Here is a 14962-nt window from a genome sequence, read left to right on the forward strand (position 1 = left end):
TCCAGGTCTATTGCTAACACCCAGGTCTATTGCTAACATCCAGGTCTAATGCTAACATCCAGGTCTATTGCTAACACCCAGGTCTATTGCTAACATCCAGGTCTAATGCTAACATCCAGGTCTATTGCTAACAACCAGGTCTATTGCTAACATCCAGGTCTATTGCTAACACCCAGGTCTAATGCTAACATCCAGGTCTATTGCTAACATCCAGGTCTATTGCTAACATCCAGGTCTAATGCTAACATCCAGGTCTATTGCTAACATCCAGGTCTATTGCTAACCCCCAGGTCTATTGCTAACATCCAGGTCTAATGCTAACATCCAGGTCTAATGCTAACATCCAGGTCTAATGCTAACATCCAGGTCTAATGCTAACATCCAGGTCCATTGCTAACCCCCAGGTCCATTGCTAACATCCAGGTCTATTGCTATTGCTAACACCCAGGTCCATTGCTAACATCCAGGTCTATTGCTATTGCTAACACCCAGGTCCATTGCTAACATCCAGGTCTATTGCTAACACCCAGGTCTAATGCTAACATCCAGGTCTAATGCTAACATCCAGGTCCATTGCTAACATCCAGGTCTATTGCTAACATCCAGGTCTATTGCTAACATCCAGGTCTATTGCTAACATCCAGGTCTAATGCTAACATCCACGTCTAATGCTAATATCCAGGTCTAATGCTAACATCCAGGTCTAATGCTAACATCCAGGTCTATTGCTAACATCCAGGTCTATTGCTAACATTCAGGTCTAATGCTAACATCCAGGTCTATTGCTAACATCCAGGTCTAATGCTAACATCCAGGTCTATTGCTAACATCCAGGTCTATTGCTAATAACCAGGTCTAATGCTAACATCCAAGTCTAATGCTAACATCCAGGTATATTGCTAACATCTAGGTCTAATGCTAACATCCAGGTCTAATGCTAACATCCAAGTCTAATGCTAATATCCAGGTCTAATGCTAACATACAGGTCCATTGCTAACAACCAGGTCTAATGCTAACATCCAGGTCTATTGCTAACAACCAGGTCTATTGCTAACATCCAGGTCTAATGCTAACATCCAGGTCCATTGCTAACAACCAGGTCTATTGCTAACATCCAGGTCCATTGCTAACATCCAGGTCCATTGCTAACATCCAGGTCCATTGCTAACATCCAGGTCTATTGCTAACACCCAGGTCTATTGCTAACATCCAGGTCTATTGCTAACATCCAGGTCTAATGCTAACATCCAGGTCCATTGCTAACAACCAGGTCTATTGCTAACATCCAGGTCCATTGCTAACATCCAGGTCCATTGCTAACATCCAGGTCCATTGCTAACATCCAGGTCTATTGCTAACATCCAGGTCTATTGCTAACACCCAGGTCTATTGCTAACATCCAGGTCTATTGCTAACATCCAGGTCTATTGCTAACATCCAGGTCTATTGCTAACATCCAGGTCCATTGCTAACATCCAGGTCTATTGCTAACATCCAGGTCTAATGCTAACACCCAGGTCTAATGCTAACATCCAGGTATAATGCTAACATCCAGGTCCATTGCTAACATCCAGGTGCCAGACACATGTTCTTTCTCCAGACCATCTGGACTGTTAGGAGAGCACAGAGGACCTGTTGGCGGTGACCTGGGTAGTCATGAGGAATTTAAATGTACTTCATTTGAAATAACAGCCCAAACGTGGTAGTTTTTTATTTGCTTGTTTTTGTCCCTTTTAAAACAAACATTAACAGCTGTACCTGGATGTCACTTCAAAAACGTTCATAAAATGATTGCTGGAGTGCACGTCTCTCACAACGTAACTGGGATAGCCTATGTCTTGTATCAATTCACTGCAGCTCCTTTGAATCATTTCAAAGGAGCTGCAGTGACTTGGATATTAAATGTTTAACAGCTTGTTGTTGTTTTCAGTACAGTTCAGAAAATATGAACTATTCATTTAATACTGTATATTTATACTGTACCCTGATAGTTTTCTTTAGTTGATTTTTAAATCTAAACTTTACAAGGGGGCATGGTGTAAGATGTAAAGAAACGCTTCAACTCTGTATCATAGCGATTTTGCTCACAAAGCAGGGCAGAGTACAGATGAACTTCATGACCCTCGAGTCCCTTGAAGGAAAATGCTGGATTTGTTTTACAACACAACCCCTAATTTCCCTTGTAATGGAGTGTAAAATAATGTCATGCACACAGCGTAGCAAAGATAAAGCACATTCAGCTCCAACAAATAGGCGCAGACCATTTTATAAGTGTCACACAACACTGTTTAAGGCCTTATGAGTTGACATGTTTTCCTTCTCTGGGCTCAGTTGTGCCGTTCCTTCCCGTGCGTGCAGTGTTTGTGCCAGGAATAACGTTACGCAGCGATTACAGAAGAAAAGTCAGTCTGATACTCATCAGGCCTGACCTTTTATTCCAGCGATTGTTGCCTCAGAGGAACAGCTTGCACTCATTTTGACATGCTGGAGCTGAATGTTTTGCCAGTGGGTGTGGCATTTCAATCCGAGGACCACATCATCACCTCCACACAGCCTGATGCAGGTCTTTCTGTCCCCGTTACAGGACGGTCCTTCAGGTAAAGCTGCTTTGCTGTCAGATCCTTTCTCCCGTCTGTACTGACAGGAGCAGGATCCATTGTCTCAGTTGTCCAGAAGTAGTATGAAAGTTTCACAAACTCAATTACAAAACTGATACAAAACACTGTTTCTGTGGAATGATGCATGGTACTTCAACTATGTGACATCCACTCACGTAGAATTTTGAATTCCAGTAATAACCCATCTTCCAGCTGCATTTTTCCTTGAATATGACTTCCAGTAGAGCTTCCTTTCTGTAAAGTTGTCAGGCACTTTTAACAATCTGAGCATGTCAGAGCGTTAACTCAGCGTTAAACCAGGACTAATTCACTTCTGATACCACATTGCAGTCGTGCAACAGTCACCTGTCATGGTGTTCTTGCTCAATATAAAAAAACTGCTCATGTTACAATCTGATGTTCTGCTGACGCCCCCCTTAACACAACCATCTCAATTTATCCATTTTATCAATTTATTCTGTCCTTCTGTTAGAGTCTTTGCTTCAGGGTAGCATTTTATCATCAGTTACAGTAGTTCATGCAAATGTTTTTCTTTCCATATCCATCAAAGCGATCTTCTCCCAGTCTATATACCTACCCAGACGCTCAGAACCTCTTCATCCATCCGCCTCACCGTCCCTTCTGCTGCCCTTACTACCGCAGGGGCCAGGGCATTCAGTGGCTCTGGCCCCAATGATGAAAATATCCCCCCCTCGATCTTTGCAACATTGATTCAATTACTCACTTTAAATCTCAACTCCAAACTCATCCGGCCAGGCTTTCCTACTCTCTCCTAGTGGGCGAGCCTGAACAGATGTCTGATCACATGAGATACAACTATTGTCCACACTTAAATCCATGATGAACATATTCAACAAATTATATATATATATATATATATATCTTTATTTTGTCTTTCTGATTCTGACAAGAGGAACTTTAACTTGTTTAAAAGTACAATGCAAAAATAAAGTTCATATAATTTTGCATGCATTTTGAAGTAAATGAGTAAAGTACTCCAGCTGTATGTTGCATAGCAACACCGCCTCAACATGAGAACTGATGGGCTCAGAACTCAAGCTGGCTGGGAGAAAACCAAGAGTATAAAACCATCATCAAAGAAGAAAGTGGCTGCATCAGGACTTTTTTTTCTTAATGTTTATCAATATCGTATTTTTCAAATGACACTTTTCTTGCTTGAATCAATCACAATGATCAGGACTGCATCTCCAGCCCCTGGGATGGGTTTGTGGGGGTGGGGCGGTGGCATGGAAGTCCATCCATTTCTGACATTTTTTTACGACACTATAAAATAATCATTTTTAAGTATATCCTTAATTTTCTGACAATGACCCTTTATATACCAGCTCCTCCTCACTAATGGCCACAGACGTAAGCCTAATTTAATTATATTCAGTTATTTTCTTTTAAATGCAAGTGAGCAGGGAGCGTGTTTGTAGCTTTGATGTTGCTGCTAAATATGCATTGAAGACTGACCGACCAATCCTTATCTATGACTCCCACACATCCACAAGTAGGTCAAAAAAGTCACCATTTTCGTCCTCTGAAGATATCTCCATGTGTGGCCTGAAGAAATAGAAAATGTAAGCTTAGACATGACTTGCCAAGCAGGAGCAGACAGAGCTTTTTCCTCCATAAATTATGGATTCCTGTTGAAACAGGCCTCCAACCAAGTCTGTCCATCTCCATATATCCATATGCAGGGCATGGATGCACGCATGGGGGGGTGACGACAAAGAAGCAAGATGGCTTCACTCTATAACAGAGGCTTCTCATAGCCTAAAATCACCTGGAGTTAAAGCAGGTGGGACTAAGGATAAACCTGCGTGATGGAGTGGGTTTATTAGCCAAGAAAACTGAGCAGACCTGCAGAATGTCAGCAAAGCAAATACATATGGATCTGAAAAGTCACGATTAAACTAGTTTTCATCTCCAACCTTTGGGTTTGTTCAGTAAGGGCTCAAAGGTCAATCCGTGCATTATTAAATGGATCTATATGTCGAGGTTGATGCTCTGCATTTGGGAATCAGCTGAAAACTCCAGCTTCAAACACTTCTTTTTTTTTTCTCAGCAGCAAAATCCAGCTCTCATTTTATTCTTGAGCTTTGATGTTAAAGTGTTAAACTAGATTCTGAGTCATGCATTATTCAAGTCTGTCTCAACGTATTTTAACATCTCAAGCATTAAATGCACACATCAGCTGTCTGGCATTAGTGGCTTTTATCTGCCCTGTGGACGCAGCTAAGAGCAGAGGGAGAGCGGGCTCTAAGGGCCTTCATGGTGCAGTACCACCAACAGAATGGCTCTTCTGCTGGAACTGCCAGGCAGAGCAAACTTTGATCGCACGATGAGCTTTTTCCTGGTGTTTAAAGCCGGTTCTGGATGTGGAATCTGGTTTGGCGCAAGATCTGGACTCATCTGGAAAGAAAGAGAAAACAAAAAGCAAGATGGCTCTGCCAGCTGCAGCACGAACCTCACGTATCGGCAGTTGGCGACAGTTAACGCGCCCACCATTTTCTGAGCCAGTCTAGCTCAACTGATGCAAGCCAGCAACATCCCTTAAAGTCGCATGTTTGTGCAATTAATAAGCCAACGAAGAAATAAAAATAAAAAACTAAAAACTACATTGAAGCAAAGGACATGAAGATGTAAAGCACACATGGAAGCGCTCCAGCTGGTCAGCACCTCAGACTAACCACTGCTCTGGTGCAGAAACCATTAGCATCTTAAACCCATTTACAAACGCTGCTCAGATCTTCCCAGGTGAACAAGGAAGTACAGCAGCTGCTCTGGAGCTGATCTTGGGGGGAAAAAACAAAACACACACGGGCTGTTTTAGACAAGTTTATTCTTATTCACATTAAAAAGATTTTCATGGCAACACAAGATACGTCTCCAACAGACGACTCCAAAAAAAATAGACGAGGATAAAAGATTTAAAAAGTAAATCAGGAATAAAAAATACATATAAAAGCAGCTTGTTAAACTTTGGGGGAGGAAGGAGGCGTCCTCTGATGTGGTGGAAGTGTGTGTTTTTTGAGTGTGTGTGTTGCAGGGCAGGCACATTAGCAGTCGGAGACAGCTTCACCTCCAGATGTGTCCGCGAGGAGCCAGCGAGCCGCAGGAAAGCAGCGTGATCCTACCGGCTCACCAGCCTGATGATGGTTTCATTCAAACTGAATGAGAGAGGAATCGATACAAACACAGAAGCTTGTAGGAGATCTGATTTCAGACATTAACAGCAGACCAAGATCTGGTTTTCTAACTCGTCACCGAGTCGTGGACCTGCAACAGTATTTGTTTTCTTTCCTTGTTTAAACCATCTACGCGGTGCAGTGTGTTCACACCTACAGAAAAAGGTGCTTCCTCTCCATCTCTCTCCCGCCGCTGGGCTTACAGGGACTGCTGCGTGTCCACAGAGCCTGCTGTGTTGGTGGGAATACAAATATAAATACCAACATGGTTCAGAGGAGGCTTCCGAAGAAGTGCACGACAGATGACTGTAAACTTGCCCGAGGACACCAGCGTGTAAGGCCTTCCAACAGAGGACATGTGCTTCCACTCAGAAAAGGTTTGAAAAGCAGTTTCCAGTTAATCTCATCTCACACACACTTCAGTTTACACATCACTTCTAATCATTTCTAAGAAAAGCTCAGCAAAAATCATCATTTAAAAAAAAAAAAAAAGAAAAAAAGAAGCTGAAAACCATAAAAACTTCCAAACAAAGAAAAACCCCAAAAGATGTAAACAACCCTCTTTGCGGCGCCTACATAAGCAGCCGTTGGTAGTCAGAGTCACCCGCCACATCGGCAGATGTCTGGTGGGCACGGTCAAGTTCAGCTGGGAGGCAACAAACGTGTGTCAGCGTCGTCCGTCCGGGTCGGTGTGTGCCGTCACTGGTACTGGAGGTAGTTCTTCAGAGTCTGCGGCAGCGGGAGTGTGTTGATGTGGTGGATGCGCTCCCTGCCCAGAGCCAGTCGAGCTACCCGCCTGCACAGATCCATGAGGGGGAGCGGCTCCGCTGTGAGAGAACACAGGAGACACACGGTTACGGTCCGGACAGGTACAAACGGGCAGTGGTGGACAGTAATGGAGTAAATTTACTTGAGTACTGTACTTAAGTACATATCCAGAGGATTTGTACTTTACTTGAGTATTAGATTTCTTTGGTACTTATTACTCTTACTTGAATACATTTCCAAGACAAATATTTTTACTTTTACTCGAGTAAATTTCTAGGAAGGCTGAAAAGTACTGGTTACTTTCAGGTCTGCTCTTTTTTCTAAAATCCTATTGGACACAAGCTGTTTTTGTCAAAGGAGGAGACCTATCACAGTGCACGCTCTCCACTGGGATGTACGTAAAGCGGAAATACGTCAAGCCTCCTCAAAACGATACCGCCAAAGTAGCCTGCGTTTGTCAAGACAGGCGCACAGACGAACAAGACAGACATGGGGAGACAGTTTGTTATGCTCTATATTGCTATATTGTACTGGTACATGTCCTTCCTGTAAAGTTAAGTGACTTCAACATTGAGTTATTGAAAGCAGAGATGTAGTTTTTTGTAAAGCAGTGGTCTTTGAGGGGGATCCAGACTTAGTTGGATGGTGCAGGTTCATTTGGTTTCAGTTCATGATTGTTAATAAACTCTGCATCATCTGCTGTCCTCTTATGATCCCATTCATTTGATTTGTTTTTGGTGTTTCTGCAAGTTTTATATAACATTGTGGTTCTAAAAGCAGCACATCAGTGCAGCTGGTTTCAAAGAGTTAATTCTCAGAAACAAGAGTTAAAAGATCCTTAAATTAATTTAGAACAAATATAGTAATTTACGGATGTGGAAAATAAGAAATTTACTCTTACTCTTACTTTTACTAGTAAATTTAAAAGCATTTACTTTTGGATACTTAAGTACCTTTAAAAGCAAGTACTTTTCTACTCTTACTCGAGTAATATTTTGACTGAGCTACTTTTACTTGTAATGGAGTAAATTTTGACCAGTAGTATTTGTACTCTTACTCAAGTACTGGGGTCGAGTACTTTGTCCACCTCTGCAAACGGGGCACCAGGTTGATCGCAGCCTAAATGGAGCGTTTACAATACCTCACCTATTCACACACACACTCAGGGTGACCTCTAATTTCCATCGTTCAGACACCACCATCCATTTACACAAAGAGCGGCGTAATTGGTACCCTCTGAGGGCTGAGTTGAAGGTGTTATTATAGCTCTTCCTCACAGGGTTTAAAATGGAGCTGGAAGTGGAAGCCTTAATAACCTGACTTAGCAGGAGGGAGGGAACCCGCTGATACGGTCTCATCACAGCAACACCTGCCTGCACAAGTAGCGCTTTATGGGATGTTAATGAGTATCTGCTGAATATGCAGTCAACCGGCCGTTCTGAACATTGAAGTTCATGAGGCCACTTCAGTCATTCAAATAAACAACTGCAAAAGGGAAGATTGTTTGATACAAGTATTCACATAACAACAACGTAGGGCTGGGCGATATATCGAGATTTTAATATATATCGATATATTTTCAAACGCGATATGGTACGAGACAATATCGTTTATATCGATTTTTATTTGATTTTGATATAGCTTATTTTGTGACAAATTGACTTGAATGTTTTATTTGAGATTTGCACAAATGTTTTGTTATTTGCACAACTGTCAACCTCAGTGGAAAAGTCTGCCTGTTACTGTCTACATTGTATTAATTGTACAGTGTATTTTAATTTAATTGTTATGCAGGAAAGGGATATTTGTTTTATTTTATTCAAGAAGCATTTTTATTCTATATATGCAGGCAGTTTATTTTTATTTCATTTGTTTTATACATTTTGATATTGTGCAGACGTCTGTTAATAAAGGTACCTGTGTGACATTTGGCACGAGGCTTTGTATTAAAACTGACTGTTTTTTTAAGGGTTTGCCTCAGAAAAAAAATGAAGCTAACAGAGATGCTATGCTATAATGCTTTGGGGGAAACCCCAATTATGGCACAGAAAAAATAGAGATATATATCGAGTATCGCCATTCAGCTAGAAAATATCGAGATATGACTTTTGGTCCATATCGCCCAGCCCTACAACAACGCATTTGTCACAAAGATCTAATAAAGCATCTGTTTTATGTAGATTAGACGCTTTGGTTTGCTTGTCTGCAGAAACAAAAGTGTCTGGGACTTCCTTTGCACGATTCCAGATGGCCTGGCCACACACACACACGCCTTAATTGCGTTACACACCACATTTGGGATCACGCATTTTGGTGTGTTTGGATTTTTCCAGGTGAAAAGGAAGCAGAGGCAAAAAAGCTAAAGATTTACAACATCATCAACTGATTTGTATGACAGACTTGTGAACCCCCACTTAAGTTACAACATCTGATTAGGGCTATGACGATTAGTCCATGTTCTCAACAAAAATCCACAATAAAAATTGTCGACAAAAAAAATAAAAAAATCAAAACATCAAGGCATCGTCTTCCTTTCCACACATCCGCACATGGCCAATAGAGTACAGCGCAGGGTAAACGATATGGCGGCAGCAGATGCAAAGTTCATTGAAACATATAGTGTCCATCTTCCTGGTCTTTTATTTTTAATTAGCACATCAAAATGAGAGCAATTTAATAATGATTAAAGTCATAATCCAATTAGTCGACTAATTGATTCAAATGTCGATGACTAACCGACTGTGAAAATAGTCGTTAGTGGCAGCCCTCCATCTGACGCCCCAGTTCACCTCCTCCCAATCCTTTCTATCCTTTTATCCCATCTACATCAGCAGCGTGCTTGTTGTCAGGACACGTGCTCACGGACGGGAATGTTGATCTTAAACATGATCCAATAACGCTCTGCAGAACAAATCACTGTTGAAACTGAGCAGCAATATTTACAAGATCCACACGTGTGACTCGTAGAACATGCCAACTTCCCTCCCACCAGTTTAAAAGGCGAGTGATGTCTGGATGTCAGGGGGCTCTTAACTGCTGCCTCTTTACGGACGTCAAGCTGCTCCACCTGGAGCAGCGACCGATGGAGCACAACTCCTGCTGCTCCGAGTCCACTCACACGCCTCCAGCACAAGGAGTCGCTCAAAAACACACTACTGACACGAACTGGGGAGAAAACTTTCCTTGTTTATGTGAGCCACCAGGGACTAGTTGACTTTTATAGACATAAAAAAAAAAGAAAAAAAAAAGGCACCATTAGCCTTGAAGCTATAATTTATTGACAGCACAAACACGGGGCTAAAGCCCTAAAATCATAAATAAATCAAAGCATCAAGGTCAAAAAAGTGGGAAAGACATGGTGTAGGAGGTTTGAGAAAAGAAAAGAAAAAGAAAAAAAAGACAAAATAATGGGTACACGGATGCACGCAACACTGGAACAAACAAGCCTCTTCGCTGACTCCACAGTCTATTTAAAAAGCTCCGTATTACCAGAAACAGTCGGCGTAAGACGAACTGAATGGAGCGCGTGACATCAACTCTGTACACTGTTCCTGGAAACAGGCTGGGCCCGACAAAAGACCTCCGGGATTCCTCCCAATATAAACCGCTGTCCTTATATGACCACTGGACGGCAATCCCGGCAAGAGGGAAACAGGAACTGGTCTGAAGACGGGACCGACGGAGATTAGAGTCAAATTACTTACAACATGACTGCAGAGGTGCTTTGGTTATTCAAAAAGAAAAGTCTTCTGAAGTTAAATTTGATCGCATGTTTGACTCTGTTATGTCCTCTGCACACCACCACACCATCTGAATTTCACAGGGAATCTTTTTAATAACCGACTCAGCCTTCGCTGGAGACGATGGCACCTTCCAAAACTTTAGACAGAACGAGAAGGTTGGACCAAATTGGACACAATTGCCGCTTTTGCACTAGGACTTACTTGGCCCGACTCGGCTCGGCGCGGCTTTACACGGTTCCACCGTGTGTTTTCGCACTGCCAGGGGAGAAGCGGGCAGCTTTGGGTGAAGCTGCTGTGACGTACTCGATTGCGCAACACCTTTGTTCACGTCAGCGCTGATCAGAAATCAGCTGGAGCCGGAGCGGCTGAGAGTAAAACAGCCCGTCTACATCGCTTTTTTAATTTTTTCTCGACAGTCACCAGGTTTATGAACATCTGCACCTCAGAGTTGGATCACCAAACAGACGTTTTGTGCTTTATAATAAAATCGCCGCGAGCCGCGGGTCGCCTCCATGGATGTATTATAAAACCGCCTCGCTCTGACTCCCGCTTCCTGATTCAAACGTCTGACGGCCCCGCCCCCCGACCAATCAGAGGCGCGGAGGGTGGTGACGTCCCCGCCCCCCGACCAATCAGTGGCGAGGAGGGTGGTGACCTCAGAAATAGTCCCTTCTCAGCCCGCTAATGCCGCTTTTGCACTAGGACTTACTTGGCCCGACTCGGCTCGGCGCGGCTTTACACGGTTCCACTGTGTGTTTTCGCACTGCCAGGGGAGAAGCGGGCAGGTTTGGGTGAAGCTGCTGTGACATACTCGATTGCGCAACACCTTTGTTCATGTCAGCGCGGATGAGAAATCAGCTGGAGCCGGGAGCGGCTGAGAGTAAAACAGCCCGTCTACATCGCTTTTTTAATTTTTTCTCGACAGCCACCAGGTTTATGAACATCTGCACCTCAGAGTTGGATCACCAAACAGACATTTTGTGCTTTACAATAAAATCGCCGCGAGCCGCGGGTCGCCTCGCTCTGACTCCCGCTTCCTGATTCAAACGTCTGACGGCCCCGCCCCCGACCAATCAGTGGCGAGGAGGGTGGTGACGTCCCCGCCCCCCGACCAATCAGTGGCGAGGAGGTGGTGACGTCAGAAATAGTCCCTTCTCAGCCCGCAAAGAACCTGGCTGAAATGGTTACAGAAAAAAAGTACCGACTTGGAGCGGCTCTACACGTCTCAGCCCTAATGCGAAAGCGCAAAACGGGTAGAACCGAGCTGAGGTGGTACCAGTGCAAAAGCGGCATTTTAAACCTGGCTGAAATGGTTACAGAAAAAAGTACCGACTTGGAGCGGCTCTACACGTCTCAGCCCTAGTGCGAAAGCGCAAAACGGGGCCATAGCGGGTAGAACCGGGGAGAAGTGAGACTAATGCAAAAGCGCCAAATGTTAAGCCTGAGTCTTTGGTAAAGGACTGACGGAGGCATTTTCTCAAGAGGCTGGGACATTTCCATGGCTTGTTAGATGGACCACTGAAAGCAGTATTAAAGCGAAATTAAGAAATCCATAATCAGAGTGCAGAAATCTGTGCATTTAATGAAAAGTCTGTTTGAATACACCCAGGGGACATGTGGCACAGCGTCTATTTCCTAATAGCTACAACAACACGCCCAAACAAGACAAGCCGAGTGAGCTGAATACAGATGCAGAACGGTGATGTGCGTTATGAGGCTCTGGAGGAACACTTGACAGAACGATCACATCACTTCAACATCTTATTACTCTCCGTCTGCAAAGGCAAGCTCACCGGATTACAAAGTAAGACTTGCACAACCCGGCAGATGGATGACATCCCACTTCAGTCCTCACCCTGGAACAGGCTCGCCTGTGCTCTAAAGCTACACACAGTGCATGTGGCGCTGCTGCAGAATTAAGGTGCTTTGTTGGGCCTAACAGCCCCCATCAATCAGTTCACCATCACCCAAACAGCAAAGACATAAAAGACAGTTGCTACAGGAACGAGAGCCTCACACAACCAGCGACAGCACTGTCCTGTGAGTGTACGGCCACAGCAGCGCACGTCATCCGGGGGGGCTGCTGCCTTACATTAAGAATCAACTTTATTCGCCAGGTTTGTGAAAACGAACGACGAATTTGTTTCTCAAGGTTCAAAAAAAGAAAAAAAAAATACATAAAAAGTCACAGGAATCAAAAAATGTGGATACTATACGAGACAGAACCGATATTTACCACCATGAAAAGATGGTGGTGAAGAGATCACAGTCTGATACTACTGAAAGTTCAGCACAGTGACGTCACGTTGTCACTCCACTGACACACTCCTCACAGCTCCGATGTTTAAAAAACTAAAACATAAAAAACTAAACATGAATTGTACAGAAATATTCTACCTTTTGCTTTACTTTCATAAAGACTTTTTTACTGGAGTTTTATTTTAACCAACAATTTCCTTCTCCAGCATTCCCATCAATCGGGTTACTGAATGTACCAGTAACCTGAAGAAAATGAGATATAAATATCGATATGGGAGTAAAAACCTGCAACTTGCAAGTAAAGCTGCCACAGAAAATACACGCGTCACTCTGGAGCACCGTCCGGAGGGAAGCAATGACTCCAGAGACTGAAACCCAGCTAATCAGGGCTGACACAAGCTGGTCTCCATGGTAAAGGTTGCCTATGGCGACAGATAGTCCTGTCAGACATGGTTGATGAGCACCGACCTGAGGTACACGGTGTCTGTACATACTCCGTCAACTGGTATAATTGACCAACAGCACTTGTGAGTGGTCTTTGATGTGGTTAAAAAAAAAAAAAAAAAAAAAAGAGTTCAGTCGTGCGGAAATGTGAGCGTAAGCATTGAACATGGAGTATGTACACCCCCACATGGAAATCTGACAGTTTGACACGTCTCTGCCGTCTTAACGTCTGCCATTAGCGATCATCTACATTATCAGTACATTTAAAAAGTATCCTCTTTAGGCCATTAGATGTGTACCGTGCTGGTGACCCCGAGCCCCCACTCCTTTTTAGAGCAGCCTGCATGTCTTTCTTCACATATGAGGACCCATAGATTTAGAATAGATACTTGCCAGTTTCTCAGCTGAATGGTGGAACTCCTTGACCTTCATCTTTCCCCTTTTTCAAGTTCATCATGCTGCTGTGAATATGTGCCCTTCACCCCTCTTCACAAGGCGTCACAGTTTTTGAACTAGCGAAAGACGAGTTTGTGTGAATTATTGCATTACGAAAGAGGAGATGGAGTGTGGGAAAGTTTGCTTAAAGAAGAGTGAACGCCTGATGCGCCGGCGGCCCGGAGGGCTGCAGGCCGGCTGGAAAGCGCACACGCCAACCTAACACTTCATTGAGAACGGAGTTGAGGACGGGTATATGAGGCCTGAGATGGCAGCGAGTCAGCTAGTCTGCCTTCACTCTGGTGAGACGGCCTGTGCTTCAACGTTCACACCTACAGCTCCATGGATGTGTGGGTTTGCAAGCACCGAACAGACATTAGCTAAATATAAGAGACAATACAACCCAGTTCTGTCCAAATTAGAGCCGAAGGGGGAGGCAGGTCCATCTATTGTATACGCTCCAATTTACTATTTTCTTTCTGCTGTCATCCTCGGCTATGAGAGGCACTGAGGTAACATCCATGTACAGGCTCCTGGTTTTGCTTATCTTATATATTAGCATAAGACTTTGGCAGCTGTCTGACCCACATGTAACAACTACAGGGGTGTGTGTGCGTTGTGTGTGTGTTTACATAAAATAGCTCAAAAAGGTGTGGACACTTCCAGGGCAAAAATATTGTTCACCAAAGAGGAATGGGCAGGATAAGATCTGCTGTGTTGGAAATAAAGGGCAGAATAGTGAAATAGGGCAGAACAATGACGTTGACTCATACGTAAATTAGGGTTGCAGCTATCGAATTATTCGATTATTCTATCGAGTAATCGAATAAAACCTGAAGCCCAATTATAAATAAACAATAGAAAATAGGACAGAAAGAGGGGCACGGTGGCGCAGCTGGTAGTGCAGCCGCCTCACAGCTAGAAGGTCCTGGGTTGTTGGTGCTGAGTGCGTGTTCCCCATGACTTCAGCACCCACACCCTGGGTTGGCGAAAGGACGTTTGTGTGTGGAGTTTGCATGTTCTCCCCGCAAATGCAAAAGTCCTGGGCTACACATGCCCCCTCTGGCCAGCCAGGGCACCAGATGGGGTGGGGAGGATCTGGCCGGAATAACGTGATCCTTCCACGTGCTACGTCCGGCCAGAGAAACCCCACCCTGTCTGGTGAAAAGAAGGAGACCTGAGCTCAGTGCAGGCCCTCCTAGGGTTGGTAGAGGGAGCAATGCCCAGGACTGACTTAGGAGAGGTGGGTGATAAAAATGGAGGGGAGGGGGAAGAAAAAAAAAAAAAAAAAAAAAAAAACAGGGATAAATATACAAATTAAAAGAAGGAAAAGAATAAGAATCGACTTTATAAAAGAAAAAAAGAATATAAGAAAGAATTGACATTTATTTACACATTATGCAAAGTAGTAAACTGTTTTCCCAATAAAACAACTTCAAACTTAACATTTCCTGAGACATGAAATTAAATAAAAAATAAATAAAACAGTTTCCCCCTCAT

The 14962-nt window shown here is 43.6% G+C and overlaps 1 protein-coding gene across 1 annotated transcript in view; it reads right to left on the reverse strand.

Annotated features, from left to right (window-relative positions):
- Positions 1-5450: 5450 nt before the first annotated feature.
- The window catches only part of spsb4a (splA/ryanodine receptor domain and SOCS box containing 4a), a 52253-nt gene continuing 42741 nt past the window's right edge, over positions 5451-14962 (reverse strand). The window contains exon 3 of the mRNA XM_061720253.1: positions 5451-6640. Coding sequence (XP_061576237.1) covers positions 6513-6640 — 128 coding nt within the window. The 3' untranslated portion in view covers positions 5451-6512. The remainder of the gene's footprint in view (positions 6641-14962) is intronic.

This window comes from Cololabis saira, chromosome 4 (assembly GCF_033807715.1).
Source record: "Cololabis saira isolate AMF1-May2022 chromosome 4, fColSai1.1, whole genome shotgun sequence".
Taxonomy (NCBI): Eukaryota; Metazoa; Chordata; class Actinopteri; order Beloniformes; family Belonidae; genus Cololabis; species Cololabis saira.